Raw genomic sequence first — 21,598 nt, forward strand, 5'->3', positions numbered from 1 at the left:
TAAATACAAGGGTGTTGTTATTTTGTATTTAAGAACATAAGAAAGACCATATTGGGTCAGACCAAAGGTCCATCTAGCCCAGTATCCTGTCTTCTGACAGTGGCCAATGCCAGGTGCCCCAGAGGAAATGAACAGAACAGGTAATCATCAAGTGATCCATCCCATCGCCCATTCCCAGCTTCTGGCAAACAGAAAAGGCAAGCATTCAGACTTAAATCTAACTTGTTATATTTTTTGAACACTGAATGTTTTTATACTTTAAAGGTTTGTCTACATGGGAATGTTAAATCAGTTTAGTGTGTTTGCCCTATGTGCAGCCATTTAACTATATCAAACAGAAGTGCATCCACATGGCTTTGTAATGCCAGCTTGCAGGTAGTTTCCTTTTACTCATAGCATCCACATGGCTCTGAGCTTTTTCAAATCAAGTACACAGCATTCTGGGAAGATGTCATGGTGCAATGTTCCACCACTCAGCTTTGTGCTCTACTTTTTATTGCAGTGCATTGGGCGGAGATGCATACTGGAACCAAGAGGAATTTTGGGACATGGAGTCTAAAAACTCATGAGATTCCTCTTGTGGCTTCCCATAATACATCTGTATTTTGTTGATGCTGCTTTTGAACTGCTGTGTGGCACCAGGGAGGGCCTGCTGAGCACCACCATCATGGCAGTCATGCAGCTGGGTGGATTTGGATGCTGTAGAAATATGGCTACAAGAGGAGGAGGAGGAAATTGAATAGCTACTTCTGCAGAGCATTTATCTGGAGCAGTTTTACTCAGCAGAGTGCTGCTTCTGGGCTCGGTCAACTCCTGAAGACTGGAGGGATGACAGACTACTTTTCTAGAAAGCTGCGCAGAACTCACCCTGCAGCTGCAGCAGCAGACCACCAACATGAGTTCCCCTCAGCATGGAAAATCACAGAGATGTAGGACTTGAAGTAACAGTGCTGGGTCATCTAGTCCAGTTCCCTGCACTCAGGGAGAAGTAAGTATCATCTAGACCTTCCCTGACAGGTGTTTGTCTAGCCTGCTCTTAAAAACCTCCAAAGATGGAGATTCCACGACTGCCCTGGGTAATTTGTTCGTGTTTAACTGCCCTTACAGTTAGGAAGTTTTTCCTAACATCTAACCTAAATCTCCCTTACTGTAACTTAATCCCATTACTTCTTGTCCTTTCCTCAGTGGATAAGGAGAACAATTTATCACCCTTTTTATAACCTTTTACATATTTGAAGACTGCTATCATGCATCTCCTCTACTTCCCTTCTCCAGAGTAAACCAACCCTTTTTTTTTTTTCCCAATCTTTCCTCTTAGGTCATGTTTACTAGATCTTTAATTAATTTTGTTGCTCTCCTCTGGGCTCTCTCCAATTCGTCTACATCTTTCCTGAAGCACAGTGCCAAGAACTGGACACAGTAATCCAGTTGAGGCCTTATCAGTGCTAAACAGAGTGAAAGAATTACATTTTGTGTCTTGAGTACAACACTCCTGCTAATACATCCCCCCCGCCACCTTTTTCCCCCAACAGTATTACATTGTTGGCTCATTTAGTTTGTGATCCAATACAACTGCCAGATCTTTATCTGCAGTACAATTATTTCCTATTATGTATTTGTGCAACTGATTATTCCTTCCTAAGCGTAGTAATTTGCATCCGTCCTTACTGAATTTCATCCTAATTAATTCAAACCATTTCTCCAGTTTGGCAAGATAATTGTGAACTCTAATTCTATTCTTCAGAGCGCTTGCAAACCCTCCCGGCTTGGTATTGTCCACAGACTTCATATGTGTACTGTCTATGCCATTAACCAAATCATTTATGAAGATACCGAATAGAATCGGACCCAGGACAGATTCCTGTCAGACCCTATTCAATATGACCTTCCAGTTTGACTGTGAACCACTGATAACTACTCTGAGTACAGTTTTCCACCAAGTTGTGCACTCTGGTAGTAGGTTCATCTAGGCTAGAAGTGAGAGGCCATCACCAACTGGAAGCTTGCCACCCCTGATTGCTACTAGTCAGTAGCTAACCAGTTTGGTACTGGTAGATCAGTTGTCAGTGCTGACGTCATGGAAGTTTGTAATGCTATTCAGGGGATGCTGCTATGCTGGGTCACAAAGTGTTGCAGTACAAGAGACATTATTGACAGTTTTGCATGGATAAGGTTCCTGAACTGTACAGGAGCTACTGATGGGACTCACATGCCTATTCTTTGTCCTCCATACCAAGTCCAAAACTTTATGAACAGGAAAGGGTATTTCTCCATGGTGCTGCAAGGCCTGGCTGATCACTGAGGAAGGTTCACAAACACTAGTGTGGTGTGATCTGGAAAGGTCTATGATGCTAGGATCTTTAGAAACACTGGCCTGTTTCTGGAGCAAGCAAGGGAGTTTTTGTTCCGCATACCGCTCTGGACATTAATGGAGTTATTCCGGGAGACCAGCTTACCCTCTGTTTTCCTGGCTTATGAAGCCTTTTCCTGGACACTTGGATAGGAGAAAAGACCTGTTTAACTATATCCCGGTTAGCTGCAGAATGACAGTGGAGTGTGCATTTGGAAGAAGGAAACTAAGGTGGATGGTGTTTCATGACAAGGCTGGATGTTTCTCAACAGTATGTATCCTGTGTAACAAGTACCATGATATTTTACAAAATATCTGTGAGCAATGAGAGCACATGGCGGGTGGGTGAGAGGAACGGGTGAAGAATTCTGAATATTATGGACAGCCAGACGTGGCACCTCTGAAAAATGACCCCAGCAGTCAACAAGACAGGTCAGAGATGCATTGTACTCCTACTCCGAAGACAACCGTTGTGAGTATCGAATGTACTGTAACCAAGGAAATGACTGAGATGTGTTTGTGTATTTATTTGATTAGGAACTGATACCACTGAGAGGAATGTTATGTAATGTATAGGTGGAGCTATACCTCAATGAAGTTTTGCAGCCAAGTTTAACAAAGATTTTTATTGCATTAACCAAGTTAACCAAGAACGTAGTGCAAGTTTGGCCATGCCTTAGTTCTATTAGTTTAAATGGAACTAAGGCATGGCCAAACTATGACGTGTTCAAACTCCTGTATGCATGTGCACAAAAGTGTTCTCCATCTCCAATATAATCAACTGTTGTGGGAAATGCCTGTAATTAGGATGATGGAAGTGATGGTCCCAGTATGGTGTGTTCTCCATAGTTTGCAGGATATTGTAAGGTTGGCATGCAATGCAGGATCTTCATAACAAAAACTGCTCTATCACAGCTGTTTGTACTGTCTGCATTATGTCCATCTCCAGGGCTATGCGCTCACTTACATGCCTCTGAGAGTTATCCAGGAAACCATCCCTCCACACTTCTGCCTTGGCAGTTCTCTCTTGGGATGCAGTCACAAGATCCGTGAACGTGTCCTCCATTTCCTTCAGGAAGTTATGCTATAGCTCCTTCGCTTTGACTTAGCCAGCACCCCTTCATCTTCCTTTGCTCTCGCAGGTCTACATTGCGATGACTTTTCTCTAGATGGGGCTAGACACACAGCTGTCCAGAAAGGGCAATCAAGTCCAGGATCTCTTAAGAGATCCATGTGGAAACCTGGAGCAGCATTTAAATGGAGAAATAACATCCAATCAAGATGACCCAGAGCAGCAGAGGGCACACAGGTACAAAGACAGGCCAATCCAGGAGTGAATAAATGCAGTGTGGGATACTAGTTAGAGGACTGTCAGAAGTGAAGTACTTAATTAGTCCATGCAAACTTTAAAGTGAACAAACTCACTGGGAAGTCAACTTACTCCTTTTCCAGGGAGGATTACTTACTGCAATTTAAGATTCCAAATAATTTACTTTAAAAAGTTCATGTTTAGACACAAGGCTCTCTAAGGTGAACAAACTGGAGTTAATACAACGTAGCATCCTGTGTAGACAAGCATTTTAACTTTTTAGATTTTCAGATCTGTATGCTTGTTAGTCAAGCTCTACTAAACTATGTACAGTGATCTGATCTGACACAAAGAGCATATCAGAAATTGTTCTAACCAATTACATTGTCACATAATTGGAAAAAATCAGGTTTCATGACTGATTTAAAAAAAGTTATGTTTTTAGAGTAAAATTTTCTAATTTGGGTGTTTAAAGTTCAGCACCTAAATCCATGGTCAGACACAACTGTCAACAAAATCTAGACCATGTTAAAAATTAATTTAAATGATTTCACATTCTACCTGCCTCTGAGTTCTCCTGCCAAATTTTGAGGTTTTTTTTAATCAAACTTCCCTGTTTTAAAAGTGTTTTCCCTTCCTGCTGTTTGAAAAACCCCAAATAAACAAAACAGGAAATCAAACTGATCATATATGGGAAACAGTGAAAATTATATACAAAATATAGTTAAGTTTATAAAGTAAACAAGCTGGAAAACAAAACAAAACTTTTTTCTCTAGTCCCAGTGACACCACTGATATATAAAAAAAACTTCAGACAATTTTTAGATTGAGTGAGTCATTGTAAGTACCAAAATAAATGGCCACAGTTTTATTACAGTGGTGTTCTTCCTCTTCTGAAAGAGGAAAAACAAACAATTAACAATACTGATGCTAGAAAAAGAGTAGGGATATCTGTTGCTATTTTTCCAGAGGTTTTGCTGTAGTAAATTTAAAAAAAAAAAGTGCATTTCAGCAAAGGATACAGGAGCACTCACAGGAGCTATGATATAACAAAACAAACTTTCACTCACTTCAAAGTACTTGCCAGTTCCATTTCAAGACAAATCTCAAAGAAAGTTCAGTTGTGTCTGGAGCATTTTAATAAAACGGAAAGGAACCAATGCAATCTCCTGGGCCACTGGCAACTCTAGCAAAGTCATGTAGTAACTTACGTTAGCAAGTGAGTATGACCACTTAAGGCAAATTAAAACACTACAGGACAACCACAATCAAAGAAGTTAACAAGCTTCTATATAAAGCTTCTTTTGTTAGTGAACAGACATACCTATACGTGAAGAACAGGAGTCGTTTTTATGAATATTATGTGTACCTCTGTTCAGACTGGCTAAAGGGAATTAAATCAAAAGGTGCTGATACAAAGAGCAAGCAGGAAACCAAACAATGGTAGGACATAAGATACCTCTAGGTAAAGAACCTGAAGGGAATTAAGGTAACAATGGATGGGCCACTAATTGGGAAGCTGCTTCTTCCAGGCACCAGGCCAAGTTACACAGCTAATGTGACACGGCTGAGGGCCTGAGATCAAAGTGATACTACATAATTAAAACTTTTTCTTCTAGAGAAGGTGTGTTCAGTTGTCATGGTCAGATAGTTATGTACCTTTGGATGAATAAATATGTTTGGTTTGTAAAAGCTGTTTGGATTCATTTTAAATTAGTTCATGGTCACAAAATTTTAGACGAAAGTTCTTTGCAACAAATACAGTTGGGATTACTGTCGGGAAATGGGGGCTGCACCCCACAGAGCTAACTGTGGTTGAACCATGGGGTTCTACCCTTGAAAGAGGTGAAGGAAGTGAAGCCTGTCATCTGAGGGGTACGCTTGGAGGGTATGAAAGGGGGTTCACACAGTACCCATGGTACTATGTATATATATATATATTTTTTTTTCTGCCTTCATTCCTTTTGACTAGCTACATGTACACAAATCTGTTACTGGATATGTCTCCAGGATGACTACAAGCCAGTTTGATCACACTATCTCTTGTCAACCAGATTATTAGAAGGATAACAGATTTACATTTTATGAAGTATATTATGGGAAACATCTGTTGCAACCGCCAAAACAGAAAAACCCTAAAACTATTACTGCACCACCAAAGAGAGACTGAGAAATTTGCCTACTGTATGTGTATTCTAGTGACTTCCAAAATTAGAAAAAAGTGACTAGATGTGAAATACACCTCTACACTGATTATCAGAGGGGTAGCTGTGTTAGTCTGGATCTGTAAAAGCAGCAAAGAATCCTGTGGCACCTTATAGACTAACAGAGGTTTTGGAGCATGAGCTTTCGTAGGTGAATACCTACTTTGTCAGATGCATGTAGTGGAAATTTCCAGGGGCAGGTATATATATGCAGGCAAGCTAGAGATAATGAGGTAGTTCAATCAGGGAGGATGAGGCCCTGTTCTAGCAGTTGAGGTGTGAAAACCAAGGGAGGAGAAACTGGTTTTGTAGTTGGCAAGCCATTCACAGTTTTTGTTTAATCCTGAGCTGATGGTGTCAAATTTGCAGATGAACTGAAGCTCAGCAGTTTCTCTTCGAATTTGACACCATCAGCTCAGGATTAAACAAAGACTGTGAATGGCTTGCCAACTACAAAACCAGTTTCTCCTCCCTTGGTTTTCACACCTCAACTGCTAGAACAGGGCCTCATCCTCCCTGATTGAACTACCTCATTATCTCTAGCTTGCCTGCATATATATACCTGCCCCTGGAAATTTCCACTACATGCATCTGACGAAGTAGGTATTCACCTACGAAAGCTCATGCTCCAAAACCTCTGTTAGTCTATAAGGTGCCACAGGATTCTTTGCTGCCTCTACGCCAATATAATGCTGTCCTCGGGAGCCAAAAAATCTTACCGCGTTATAGGTGAAACTGCGTTATATCGAACGTGCTTTGATCTACTGGAGCGCACAGCCCCACGTTCCCGCAGTGCTGCTTTACCGTGTTATATCAGAATTTGTGTTACATCGGGTTGCGTTATATCGTGGTAGAAGTGTAGTTTGTTTTGTAAATCCACAAAGGGATCGTTACATGATGTCATAACTTATTCTATATTTGAATTTTAAAAAGTAAATGAACCCATTTTATACTACTTTTCTCTTGTAGCTAACTAGTGAAGAAAGCACACAATACAATGGCTCAAGTATACGAATTCACTGCAACATAGAAAGATGCCTGATTATTTTGACCATACCTGAATCATGTCCAATCTCAATTATATTACACATCTCAGCTCCTAATGTACACATAGTTCTGATAGTTCTCCAAACACCTTGCATTCGCATTGCTTTGTGTAACTGAATATTGTATTGCATGTGCAGCGTACAGTAGATCAGCAAAAGTTATTGCTGAAGAGGTAGGACATATTTTATAAGTCATTAGTCATTTTACACACATTTTATTTGTATTCCACTTATTTCAGAGATCATTCTATATGGGACAAGAGGGGGAAAAAATCATACTGGAAACCAGAAGATGACATAATTAACACAAGCTACCTTGGGATTTACTGTGCCCTTGACTTTCTTTGCCATCAGTGGCTAGACCGCGGACATGCAGTCTATACTAGCACATCCACCATTGCTACTGCTGGTGGGGCTGCACAACTGGCAACAACTCTTGGAAATATAAAGAAAAAAGTCAAAATTCTCTGTGGGCATAACGCCACTTCCTGCAACGGAATTACACCAACAGAGAAGCCTAGGGTTGACAAAAGCTTAATGGAGCAACTGAAATTGGTGTGTTTAAGACTTCTGCAAAGGTGTTAGATAAAAAGTGATGTAGAAAACAAAACAAACCATGTGAAAGCAAATGCTGATCTAATCTAGCACTTGCCACTCCTTCTAAAAATGTTTTATATTTTAATTTATATTATTTGACTTCAATGAGAGTTGGCTCAGGGTCTGACAGAAAATGGAGATTTAAACTTGATTTTTCAAATGACTTGTCCAACCATAAAATTTGGTTGCACGGTTTTTTTTTTTGTTCTCATATACAATTAACTGTATGCTTTCTGAAATGCAACCTGGGGCACACAGTTCATTGTATGTTTACAACCAGGGTGGATTTGATTTAAATCATGACTTAAATCACTAGTCAGGAAGACTCGATTTAATCACGGATTTCTACATAAAAGTGCATTCTTGTTGGTTGTTATAACCTTAACACAAATTCTTCACAACTCAGAGATAGAAGTAGGTTTCATTTTTAGAAGTCACATACTATAGATCTTTAAAGTGATTTATTTTGAAAAAACTTTTCAGGTTAGTTTTACAGCTATATCAGAAAATGAATGATTGTTTGGTTATTTCATTTACCAAAGGTAATTGAAGCAGATATTTATGAAGTCATTGGGAGGTGAACGCTCTCCAATTCAACAGGTTAACCATTAATATTTGGAGGATTTTCTTTCCATACTGTATTAGGAGGAGAACATCACCAGACAGACATTTAAGCTGTTTTATTTAACTAAAACAACAACGTTATATATTGTGAATTTTTTTCAACAGCAAACACAATATTTTAACAAAACTAGCATATGATTTTTGAATGTAGTTAAACATTCAAGTTTTTTTAAAATCAGCTTTGTTTTTGTTAAAATTGTTTTTAACTAAAATAGTTAAATGAAACATTTTTTTTTAAAATTGACTGTGTCAGTCAGGTCGACATAAGAAACTTAAAATATTGTCTTCTGCAGCTAACTCAGTCATCTTCACCTTCATTTTCCTGTTTGCTCATAATCTGGAAAAGAAAAATAAGTTTTCCTGCTTTTTCAGGTCTTGAACTATTTCTCAATTTGAAATAAATTAGTCCAAAGGAAGAAAATATTCTTTCTACACTGGCAGAAGAAGCCAGCAGTGTTAAAAGTGAAATAATCACTTCAACAGTCTCTGAATCCAAGTGCTTAAGTGACTTCCACCAGTTCACTGGTGTGACTTTCCTTAAAAAATCAGCAGCAAACATATATTTCTTGAATGGTTCACCCTTAGCTCTGAAGTTTATTATAATTGGCATTATGGAAGGATGATTGCTGGATGTCCACGTTATAGCCAACTCCTCTTCTTCAGCAGTTAAGGTGTGATCCTGGTTCCGAGTATTGAGAATATTTGCAAGAAAAGGAGCTGGAAATAGTACTTGTCTCATTTGATTTTTTTAATGCTTGTTATTTAACTCTGTCATTGCATATTTCTCTTTTTAAAGATCTCACTCAGTTCCTTCCAAATGTCAATAGCTTCAGCAATAAAACAGCTATTTCCCTGCATTTTGTTCAAGGCTACAGAAACAGGCTTCAGTGTACTCGGCATGTGTTCAACATTTCTCTTAAACGCAATGTTGAGAACTTTGGCTGTAACAGTTCCATCTATTTTTTCACAAATTTGTTCACAAACGGTCATCAGATTAGACCAGTTCTTGATATAGTGCTCAAAGCAGTCTACTACAGAGTTCCATTACACATCTTGTGGGAGAGTTAGCTTGGTTCCTCCCACTTTTTTCAGAGCAGTTGCTGCAAAGTGGCTGTTATGGAAGTATTTTGCAATTTCAACAACATTAGGCTTTATTTCTGGAACACTGATGTCTTTGGCTAGGAGGTGCACCAAATGAGCACTGTAACCGTTTGTTACTAGCTTGGGACTCTCTTCACTCTCTTCTAAATAATTTCTTCTCATCTTGGATCCATTTGCAGCATTGTCTGTGACCAAGCTGCGTACCAGACATTTGAATTTTTTTTCAGTTTGTTATAGCTTTTACTGCGACTTCTTGTAAGTATTCTGCTGTATGTTCATTTCTTGATGTATCAATTGTTTCTGTAATGAAGACATTCCCTTCTTTTGTTGTCACACCAGCACGTACAACAGGATCATTGTGGACATTGCTCCACTCATCAAGACTCAGGTTAACAATTTCACCCTCTAGACCTTTTGCACGCTGCTCAATTTCTCTATCGTACACTTTATCCAGCAATTTGCCTGCAACATCTGCTCTGTTGAGTGGACTGTATCCTGGTCTTAATGACTGAACCATGTTAATGAAGAGTGGGTTCTCAATCACATGGAAAGGAGAGGTTGTTGCATAAACAAATCGGACATTTTTTTTTTTAATCAATTACCTCTTTTTGTAATCTGCTGGTTCTTATCACAAATTTATCCACAGTTGTTCTGGATGATGCAGAATGTCTTTTTCTTTTTGCTACAGGTGATATACTGTGGCTATGTGACATACATGATGTGACTAAAACACTATAATTGGCAGATAACTCTGAAACTATAGAAAATGATGATAATCTTGAAGGTGTAGTCTTCAGAATCCTGTATGTTGAGGATGGATTCTCCTAAACAAAGCAAGTCAATGCAATTATTTATTTATTATTACCATACTGCTCATTTAGTATTACTCATTGTATTCACTGACACTCGGTACTACTTTAAAGGTGAAATTGTAAAAGGAATATCTGCCTATTTCAGCTATTTATTTTTTATCACAACTGCATCTCAAATGATAGTACCTTAGAGTAACAACTATATTGGCTCAAACATGAGAATTCAAGAATAGTCCAGAAGGAAGACAGGCAGTCCTTAAGAAAGAAGTATGAAAGAAAAAAAGTTTACCAACCTGAAGATCCTGCATGTTCAGACATGTTCCTCTCATCATCTTCAGCGCAGCTTCCTCGTTGGAAGGAACACTTCTCATAACGATGTTTCATTTGGGCAACCAGGCCCTGCATTTCTTTGTTGCACTGTTTGCATTTTGGAAGCATGCCTGTCTTATCCACAGGTAGAGGAACTTCATTAAAATATTCCCAAACTGGGTCTCTTTTACAGCCTGCTGCCATTATAGGTTTTCCCTTCTAATACAAGAATGGTATGGTAGATCTCAAATCAATGAAGGCTACGCTGAAAGACCTTAAGACTTCCAGAATATGCTACTCAAACAGTTTCACTTTTGTTTCTACTGCCTGTCCTTCCCTTCTCACATTTATCTCCAGACTTCTTCTCTGGGTCCCAATCTATTCTGCCCCCAACAATCTTCTATTCATTGAACTTTTTGAAACTTTGTACTTTTGGAGAGAGGTAAGGGATTGACTCTGTGTACACAAATTTGTAGAGACACAATAGAGTTGAGGTCTGTTATTTCTCACCTTTATATATTATTTATTTTAAAACATTTTTTGCTGTTAACAAGCATGTTATCTCTGGAGACAACTCCACAGTTTGAGAGCTGCAAAACTAAGCATCTCTGATGGTATCTTCTAGACTGAGCACTGAGTCCCAGTGGGTAAATAGAAAGATTAACCTAAATAATCTATACAGAAGCCCCTGGAGCCCCATAAGATTGGGTCCCTAATCTGTGAACTATTGGAACACATTTACAAAACTTTTCTTAAACATTACATGAATATATTGTTTCATACTATATAATTAGAATTTATAATCCCTATTCCATGATGAGATATCTTAATTAAGTTACATTATAGCTCAAAAACTCTCTTTAGATCAGATTTTTTGATAAAATGCTTTTTGAGGAAAAAAACTATTTAAATAAAAAACTGATTTTTTTAATTTAAAAAAAAAAGACATTGATTTTTATCCAACCTGTTTACAACTGTGTATGTCTACACTACAAGTAGTACAGTAACATAGTTATAGCACCGTCACTATGCTGCTGTAGCACTATAGCGTGGACACTTCCTATAATGACAGAAACGCTTTTTCCATCAGTGTAGGAATTACACATCCACAGGGAAAGGCAGCAAGGTTGACAGAAGCATTCTTCCATGACCTAGCTGCATCTATACCAGAGATTAGGTCAGCACAACTTCAGCGCTCAGGGCTGTGAATTTTTTATACGACCAAGTGCCGTAGCTGTGTCGATCTAACTTATGTGTAGACCACACCTAAGATGCCACTCATTGAATGAAGTCAGAGCAGGAATTCAGCAAGCTGGGGAGAAATGGGGGAGAAACCATTCATTTATTCCTCTAATTAATGGTGATTTTGCGAAGAAAGCAGAAGGCCAGCTTTCCTGTCCTGTCTCACGTCATTACATCGACACGAGATATTAAAATAAGGCCAATATTTTCAAACTTAAGTGCCTGAAGTTAGGTACTATGATTTTCAGAGTTGCTGAGGGCCTTGAGTTTCCAGTGAGGTCTGATTTAAATCACTCTGACAGCAGCAACACACTGACAGCAGTGACATGCCAATAGGAGTTTATTACAGTTATTTATTTTTTGAATCTCTATTAAAAAAAATGATGCCATTAGTTACACAGGACAAGACAGGAGTACTCACGCTGTGAATAAAGCAGTATCTGAAATTCCAGAAGAGCACAAGTAAAGAGCTGAACCACATTTTCCACTCCAAGTAATTCAAAAACTTCTTTAACTGGAAAGTCAAATAATGGCAGTTCACTGGTGCTTGGTCTCTGGCAGATAATTGGTCCATAAACACCTGAAAATTTTAAGGATCTCCCTGCTGGAGGAAGAGGAACCTCATAGAGAATATTGTAGATATAACTTTCCAAAGGTAACGGTGGTGGCTGAGGAGAAGTTACAGCTTGGTGAAGTTGCTCTAGTACTTTCTTACAAGCCTTCATGAAAGACATTGGGGTAATCAGACAAATGCACTTAGAGACATACAGTGTGTCTCTGCTAATATCATACGAGTTAAAACGCTGTAGCTTTGATACAGAAGTTCCATTACAGTCTTCTATGCTGCTACAGCTTTCTTTGTCATTTGTGGGTGGAATATGCAGAATGTCATATTCAGCATTGTGCATATGATATAATGTCTGCATTGCACTACAGATTTGCTTGCTGGTAACTTCCTCATAAAATGTGAGAGAAAACCCAAATGTCCGTGAGCCATCTTCACGGGTGATTATAAACGAATGGAACTGAGGGTCTCTGGAATCGGCTTGGGTCTTGAAAGCAAGCCCTTTAGGCATACACAGCTATAAAAGAAAACAAAAAGTGGGAAAAGTTAAATAAATACTATATAACATTTTGATTGTTCTTTCAAATTTTTTGGCAATAACGGACAGCATTTGAGAATGCTGAGAACTGACATTACATTTCATTTCTCTCTAAACAGATTTTGTAAGACATTACATTAGGTAGTGTCTTAAACACAAACACATTAAAACTAAGAGTTATTACACAGAACAAAGGCATGCAGCGTAAGGCTCACATCCGATTTCCACTGAAATTCACAGGAACTTTGTCATTGACTTCAATAGAAACAGAATTACACCATACAAAAATAGTGGAAGAAAAAAATGTTTTGATCGTGATTTTTGCTTTTAAAAGAACATCAGTTTTATTTAAAGCACAGTAAAAATATAAGGTGAGGTAAGAAGTTAAATTCCATTCCCTGAAATAAAGGAAAATAGATATAGATGGAACAATTAATCATTAACCACAAAAGGACTAATTTTCCCTCACTTCTACTCCAACAACCTACTCTCTGGCATACTGCAGAATAAGGGTAAAAAATTATTCATCATGAGTCCTGTCTCAGCACAGGGGGATGAACTAGATGACCTCTTGAGGTCCCTTCTGGCCAGAAAATTGCATGATAATATGAAAATAATCAGTTATTTTAAGGGCAAATGCCTTCTTTTTATATTCTCCAAGTACAAACTAATCTGCAAAATTTAAAGCAACTTGTCAATTAGTATTTAACATTTTGTACAACAGCTTTTTATTTTGCCATTATCAAAAGATAATTTCTGGAAAGAGTCCAGCTGGGCATTTATTTTTAATCATTATAGTAAAGGGAGCACTAGTCTTAAAAACCAACAGAAACAAAGAGCACATTATGTCATACTGACCATTCCCACTGCATCCTGGTCAAAAGGATTCCATTCTACATTCTCAGGATAACGAGCAAGAACTTTAGACTTAAACGTGCGTCTTAATGGAGTCTGTTCAAAATTTTCACCTGAAAAAGTGAAAGAAAAAATATCAAGTCAATCATTTCATTCTCTTTCCAAGCTCTTTCACATAAGGCCAGAAATATCAGTAGCCAAACGTGAAGATAAGTGAATTAAGTACAGATATTCCCTTTAACAGAAACAGAAAATGCAAGATAGTTAGCATGTAATTAGACTGAAAAGTATTAGCACTGGTAACATTTATACACAATTATTTATCTGTGCTTTTCTTAAAATATGAATGTGCTAGGGGCAGTCTAAAGTTATTGTTTTATCTTTATTTCTTAGCAGCAACTATAGAAGCTGCATTTGGGTTATTTCAAATTCTGTTTGGAGAACAGCAATAGAATACAATTCAGATTATGTTCTGCTGTGTATTACCCATGAAAAGCACAAATAGACAAGAGATGCAAAGATGAAGCAAAGAGCTTAAGACAGAGCTTGAGACAGACACACTTAAAAATCTCCTCAAATTTTCTTCTTGGAGACTGACAGTCTGGAAATCCACCCCCGACTATAAAAAAAAAAAAAAAAAAGTCAGCTGTGAAGAGAGAATCTAGGAAGTTAAGAGGTCAAAGGGCACAAAAGATATTGATATTGAAAGAGCTAGAAAGTTTGTGCTGTTTTTCTTTTCTTTTTCCTTTTACCTTCTACTGAACTTGCAATGAAACAGCCGGCACCATCTCGGGTTTTAGAGGCCTGTATATACTGGCATAGTGCTATATAACAAATAAAAACAACACTGCATTACAATTGAATAATGTGAACTATTCAATAATTATATAGCAAGAAGTGACCAATGCACAATATTTCATACAGAATTAACCCGCACAATAGATTTGATGCCATATTTTCCTAATACATACTTCTTAAGCATATTAACAGCTATAAAAATGGAGCATTAATAAGCCATCAGAAATGTCAACAATAAATACACTTCAGAGGACGGGAATTCTTGCGCAACACTTTCCTATGGCCAAGCCAACACTGCAGTGGTAATTAACTACATGCCTTCTTTAAAAGCTATATTCAAAAATTCCCTTAAGAGAAGATGATGAAATTCACCCCATGCAAGGGCCCAGTCCAAGGCCTATCACCACTTAAGACCTACGTAAACCTTCAAAATAGGGCTTAAGTGAGATTTAAGTGCTGTGTGGACATGGTGCTGGCTTTCCCCATAGAATAATGGGAGGCCTAAGTGGCCCATAAAGCCTCATTTGGAGCCTCTGTGCTGGGATGAATTTAACTTCCAGAGAATAAAATTTAACCATCATGGGTCTTGCTGCTGTAGCTCACTTCATCAACTGTGATTTTTAATACTTTTTTAAATAGTAAACAAATAAAAGGCAAACAAAATTTGCCTCTCAAAATAACCTTTGCCTTCTGACTAGAATGTGGTTAGCAAGCATGCAGTTGGTGACAGCTGCTGTAACAATTACATGAAATTGCATGCTTTAAATAAATCCAGAGACTTCAACACCACCTGCAAAAGGAAAAACACACAAAAAAAAAAACAAAAACCCCACTACATTTCAACCCTTCATTTATTATCTTGTACATAATAATTAAGCAGCAAAGGAAGTTGATTTGGAAGTTGTTGGGTTTGTTCTGTTCTTCTACAGTAATATTTAAAATTACACTTCTGTATTGACTGAAATGACTTAAAATCTTTATGCTATATAACATTAGGTTCTGCAAAATGCCCCCACATTCCTAAATACAGCTTTCTGAGGGGACACAGCAGCAAACTCTACCAACTAACTCTTTTAATGTGGTTCTTAAAGTGAAAATCCCTAACAAGGGCTCCAGTTCAGGAAATCACTTAAGCACATATACCTCTACCTCGATATAACGCTGTCCTCGGAAGCCAAAATATCTTACCGTGTTATAGGTGAAACGGTGTTATATCGAACTTGCTTTGATCCACCAGAGTGCACAGCCCCGCCCCCTCAGAGCACTGCTTTACCGCATTATATCCAAATTTGTGTTATATCGGGTGGCGTTATATTGAGGTTGAAGTGTACTTCAAGGTTAATCATCTTTAAATGCTGTACTGAACAGTGACTTTCTTCCCGAATCAGAACCTAATAGAGGACCTGAGATATTTAATCCCCCATATTTAAAAAAGAGCCCCCAATTTTCACTTTCATGAGTTTAGTTTGATATATTTACCAAAAAAAATGGTGGATGTGCAGATTGATTGCCGTGCAGCCTTTTTCAGCTGCTTTTGTAATTATGTATATCTTTATATGATACTGAAGCTATATCTAGTTACTGTGCAAGAGCCTATTTGGGAAAATTTGAAAACTATTAATAGGAACATCTGGGTATAAAAAAATAAGGACCCATATATAACTCCTCTAAAATGTAACTAACAAGATCATTTGGAGGGTCAGAGTCAAGGAAAAGGATTATTTAGTAACAATGACATTTATGGAAGAGTTTAAAATGAAACAACTAAAAGAAAAGTGAACCCAACAGCCTAGACCAGTGGTTTTCAAACTGCGGGTCGCAACCCAGTACTGGGTCGTGGAATGTAAGGCACTGGGTCACAGTGGCTCTGAACAGCACCGCCGACCGGGCCATTAAAAGTCCCATCAGCTGTGCTATCTGGCTATGGCAGGCTAGTTCCTACTTGCTCTGACACCATGCTGCACCTTGGAAGCGGCCAGCAGCAGGTATAGCTCCTAGGCAGGGGGGCCACAGGACTCTGTGTACTGCCCCCATCCCGAGCACTGGCTCTGCACTGGAGCTGGGTCGGGGGGGGGGGGGGGGCGCGATGCCTGTGACCGAGAGCCGTGCGGAGCTCCTTGCGCACCTCCGCCTAGGAGACAGACCTGCCGCTGGCTGCTTCCAGGGTGCAGCATGATCCGCAGTGCCAGGACAGGTGGGAAGCCGCCAGAGGTAAAACCACACCCCATCCCTACGCCCCAATCCCTTGCCCCATCCCTGAGCTCCCCACACACCCCAAACCCCTCATCATCAGCCCCACCTCAGAGCCTGCACCCCAGCCCTGACCCCCTCCTGCACCCCAATCCCTTACCCCAGCTCCAAGCCCCCCCTTACACTCCAAACCCGTCATCCCCAGCCCCACCACAGAATCCCCAGCCTAGAGCCCTGACCCCCTTCCACACTCCAAACCCCTCATCCCCAGCTCCGTTGGGTCGCAGGCATCAACAATTTTCTTCAACTGGATCGCCAGAAAAAAAGTTTGAAAACCACTGGCCTAGATGCAAGCTGCCATTCTGTCAAAAATGGGCAAAAAATATTAATGACATTCCATCCAGTAACCCCAGATCTCTCAACTTTCACACAGATGCTAAAGAAAAACCCCAGAGATCTCTGTAGTACAGGCTTTTAAAAACAAGTCAGGAGATTTAAAATATCTACTGTTTTCTATATTTATGTCAGTCTAGAATGATGTAATGTCAGCTTTAATCAGTTCAGAAAAAGACAGACAGTTACTAAGTTAGTTTGTTGTTTTCTTCTTCCATGGTACTTCAGACAAAAGTTGCATGCCAACTTCTCTCCTACACCTTTATGGTAGGTGGTTTCAATCACCAGGTTCCCAAAACCACAAATATCAGCAGACGTTTAAAAGAAATTAAACACAAATATTCCCTGGGTTAGGAACCTTCTTTTAACAGGACCTTTCATTATGATGTTCAATTTCAAAATACATGTTTACCGAGACCATTTTATCTCTGCAATAAAGAGTAATATTGTGATATCACTCAAGAGAATCTGTCTGAAATATATTTAAGGACCTGCAGCAAGAAAATAAAGTGTTGCTCTGCAATATAGGTGAAATCAGAGACTGCTTTCCCCACTGGCCTGCCCCTTAGGGTAGAGCAGCCAATAACAGCTGCTGCAGGACTCAGGTATGGCTCTTCCCGGCTCCCTCTCAGGAGAGACAGTTATTCTCACAGGAGGGGTGAGGGAAGAGGCTGTAGGAAGAGCCCAGCAGCTCAGGGTATCTCTGCTCCCCTGCACCTCCTGTGAGCAATGGGATGGCACTTGGGAAAGGGAGGGCGAGGGGAAGAGGGAAATGACATCCCCCCCCCGATCTGGAGCCCTGCTGCAACCCCCACAGGTCAGAGTGGGGGAGGGATGAAGAACCCCAGGAGGAGTAGAAGTGAAGCTGGGAGGGAGCTGAAATGACGTGGGGAAAGGGAATAGGATTGATTTGGGGGTTGGGGGAAAGAGCAGCTGCAGGAGGCAACCAAAATTCATCTTACCCTATAAATGTGGGAGAGTAGGCAACACACCGTCATGCACACACACAGCGGGAGGGGAGGGGAGTTCAGAACTCAAAAGATAGACCCCAAAAACATGTTAATGTTAAAAATAAATAAATAATAACAAATAATAATAATAATCTCATGATGTTTTTAATCTTAGGGGTTGGCAACACTGTTTTCCAGTAGTTTACTTCAGGCCACCACATTTCTGAACATATTGGTGCACGCATCAATATGGTGATGAGCCGATTTCACAGTCTAACATTACTATTCATATTACAGCAGCATGTGGAGATCCCTACTGAGATTGGGGCAGCCACTGTGCAAGGTACTGAACCATCACACAGAAAGGGTCTGTACACTGGAGTTTTAACTCAAGGAAAGTTATTGTCAATCAATTATTCAGCCCATACGCAGGCTCTGAAGATACAGCTTAAAAGTTCCTCCTCTCACAGAGAGTCCCAGCACAGATGGGGGACCCACAGCAGATAGGGAGAGAAAAGTTTACTTGTTTTACCTCATTATGCTTCTTGTTCTCGTTATTATGACACTTACTATACTTCCAGACTTTCACCTCTACCCTCCTCTTCTCTCTTCATTCTATCTTATCTTTTCCCCATTTTTCCCAGAGTCCCCACAATATCAAGAAAGTGGAAAAGAAGCCACAGAAGTTGGTGGGTTTAAATGAAAATTATGTAAGCAGGAATAAGGTTAAGATATAAAATTGAATAGTTAGGAACACAAGCGGAGTTTGTGTTTATTACAGTTACCATCCTTTGACACTTTACTATTATTTGTTCGTTAAAAGGTACTTCCATCTCCTCTTAAACTAGATTACAAATTCTTGGGGAAGACCTGCCTGACATGGAAAGTCACTATCATCTCCTCCTCTCCCCAGGATCCTTTTCAGACACAGACAGAATCCCAAGATTTCAATTCCCACCTCCATCCGTAATGCTGACTGTGAGGCATATCACAGAAAAGTATTAAATACACAATTAACACTGTCAGGAAGCATCAAGGTTCAATACTGAGCTGATTAAACGGATGCAGCTCACAGATGTTGCTCAATACCTCCCTTCTGGTTGAGCTTTAAATAAGCTCAACTGATGAGCTGTCTTAGGGCAAGTCCACATTTAAAATGCTGCATCGGTGCCGCAGTAGCACTTTAACAAAGATAGTCTAAGATGACAGAGAGAGCTCTCCCATTGGAATAGTTAATCCACCTCCCTGAGAGGAAATAGCTGTACTGGCGGGAGAAGCTCTCCCACTGACAGAGCTCTACACAAGGGGGTAGGTCAGTATAACAACATCGCTTAGGGGTGTGGATTTTTCACCCCCCTGAGCAATAGTCATACCAATATGAGTCTGTAGTGAAGACCAGATCTTACACATGTAAAGGAAACTAAAAACCTGTCCACTCTAGGACAAAGTTAAACAGGTTTCAAGAACCCTTTAACATGATTTCTATTGGATAACTTTGATAAAATTAACTTGTTTTCACAGCCTTATTAGAGTTCATGCTACTCCTCTAGTAACCAAGATATACTTTGTGTTGCATGGAATCCTGAGACAAGGCAAGGAACTAGCCAATCAGTTCCGACCTTGTTTATACTGACTATGAAATGACTGCTCTTCAATTCAGATAGCATCATGGGTTTAGCCGTGCATCTGTCTATTTGAATTTACTCACTGCACATTCAGTACAACTGCTGCTGCATGTATTTAGAATATCCCATACTCAAACAACCAACTGCATTTAATCTGACAAACAACAAGCCACCAGGTTTCCTTTGAAAACTGGAAGCAGACCATGTCATGATGTGTGTCACCTGCACCCCTGCCAAACCACATCTCCTCTCTGGTGTTTAGGATTCTCCTCTGTGTTTGTCCACAGTAATCCTGTGTGGTACACCTTAACGGGAGAGGACACCTATAGCTAAGTCCTGTCTGACTGAGACCTTTAACAAGGTTTAGGCCCCAGAAACTCTTTTCCCTTCAGCAACTCTCCTCAGAGTTGCAAGATTTGAGTCTTGTTTGGAAATGAAATTACCCACACAACAGTAATCTTCTTAAGAAGGCAATTTGAAAAAATGTTCTGCATGTGATACCTCATTTGAGTACTTTGCAAAGTCCTGTCAACTAGGCTTCCCAAGACTTGTAACCTAAAGAAAAAGATCTCAAGTCTTTAGTAACTGGTTCTCTCAGATCCTTTTCTGATGACCCCTCAAAGAACTACTTTGGATACAGTAGGGGAAGGCTTTTTCCTGTCTCCCACCTGGCCTGCTTATCATCAAGTCTCAAGTCCATAATAATATAAGGTTGCGGCTACATCAGCAATCCCACAAAGGATGTCCTATTTTCACAAAAAGCTGGGAGGAAGGAATGCCAGTTAAGTAAATGAGATAGGCACGGTAAAGGGTCCCCAGCTATACACCAAAAGAACAATGTTACAACTAAAATGGATTGAAATCTTTTGCACACATTTCATCATAGAAAAACTGTCTCTTCTAAAACAAAAAGTTTGTAGAAAAATGGTCAATGTGACAAAATTCCCATGAAGTGTTTCATGAATCTTAATTGACGTAGTTGTCAAAATAGTTTACTGAAAACCATATTCTTACCGAAAACTGGATTTTTTTTTTAAAAAGTGACAAATTTATTTATTTTTAATCACATTAATGGACAATGAGTCTATTTCAAACTTTGAAAAAGGGGAACTTCAAACATTTTCACCAATTCATTTTTCCAGGAGTTCCAGTTACCACCTATCTACAGGAAGTCATTGTTTAAGACAATGCATGGTTAGCAGCCACTATTATTAACTGTACAGTATATTAACTACTTTGTACATGGACACAATTCATTTGTGACAACCTTGTGACTAAATGGTTACAAAATTAATCATAATGCAGAAAAGTCTAAATTGTATATAGTAGATCTGAACTGTGCTAATTATATTAAATGCATCTAACTTATAATCCCCAGGTAACTTATATGGGGTCCAGTTATATTATCTGGACAGGAATTATTACCTGTACCTTTTCCAGTGCCAATTCCTTCCAAGGAAAACTTTAGAGTTTTATGGATCTGTTTTTTCCTAGCCATTTCTTTTTCTTTTAAAAAATATGAAAATATGTTTGCAAGGGGATTCTTTCCTGGTTTTAACACAATCACGTAATTTTTGCAGCCCACATGCTACCATGGCAGATTTCTGCTCCTGTTTTCCAACACTAGATAGTATAAAATAGTTGATTTTCACAGAGCACATTTGTCCTTAAACAGAAAAGGGTGAGGATGAAAGATGTTAAAAATGTTTATAAGTGAACAGGAAAACTGCCTTTAAAAGAACCACACAAACAAACTCCTGTTTGTCAACAATTTCCACCTTGAGATATTTATATAAGCCTTTTACTGCAGAGCTACTATTCTTGTAACTTAAATTGTGCAAGACTGTGAAAACTGCACAGGAACAGAACAACCACAGAAGGGCGATGTGAGAGGAAGCATAGTAAAGCTCCACTGTCACTCCCTACTGCAGGAACAGCAAACTTGGAGAGAAGCCCTTTATTAACCAAAAGAAGCCTGTAAAAATACAAGCAAATTTGATTGATCATGATACACGGACCTTAAAGAATCATTAACAGTGCCACCTTCATTTGTTTATTGGCTCCAGTACAGCGTCTGAGCTGCTCAAAAC

The 21,598-nt window shown here is 39.2% G+C and overlaps 1 protein-coding gene across 11 annotated transcripts in view; it reads right to left on the reverse strand.

Moving 5' to 3' along the window:
- The window catches only part of DENND5A (DENN domain containing 5A), a 110,637-nt gene that overhangs the window by 64,738 nt on the left and 24,301 nt on the right, over positions 1-21,598 (reverse strand). For 7 of the 11 annotated variants that reach the window (XM_050955000.1, XM_050955002.1, XM_050955003.1 and 4 more), the window contains exons 2-4: positions 14,305-14,376; positions 13,556-13,665; positions 12,016-12,676 (exon numbers count right to left, since the gene is read on the reverse strand). In XM_050955000.1, coding sequence (XP_050810957.1) covers positions 12,016-12,676; positions 13,556-13,665; positions 14,305-14,376 — 843 coding nt within the window. Of the gene's footprint in view, positions 1-9,833; positions 9,934-12,015; positions 12,677-13,555; positions 13,666-14,304; positions 14,377-21,598 lie in introns of those variants that run through there. The other 4 variants (XM_050955001.1, XM_050955004.1, XM_050955009.1 and 1 more) reach the window with 2 other exon arrangements.

This window comes from Gopherus flavomarginatus, chromosome 5, assembly GCF_025201925.1.
Source record: "Gopherus flavomarginatus isolate rGopFla2 chromosome 5, rGopFla2.mat.asm, whole genome shotgun sequence".
NCBI classification, from domain to species: domain Eukaryota; kingdom Metazoa; phylum Chordata; order Testudines; family Testudinidae; genus Gopherus; species Gopherus flavomarginatus.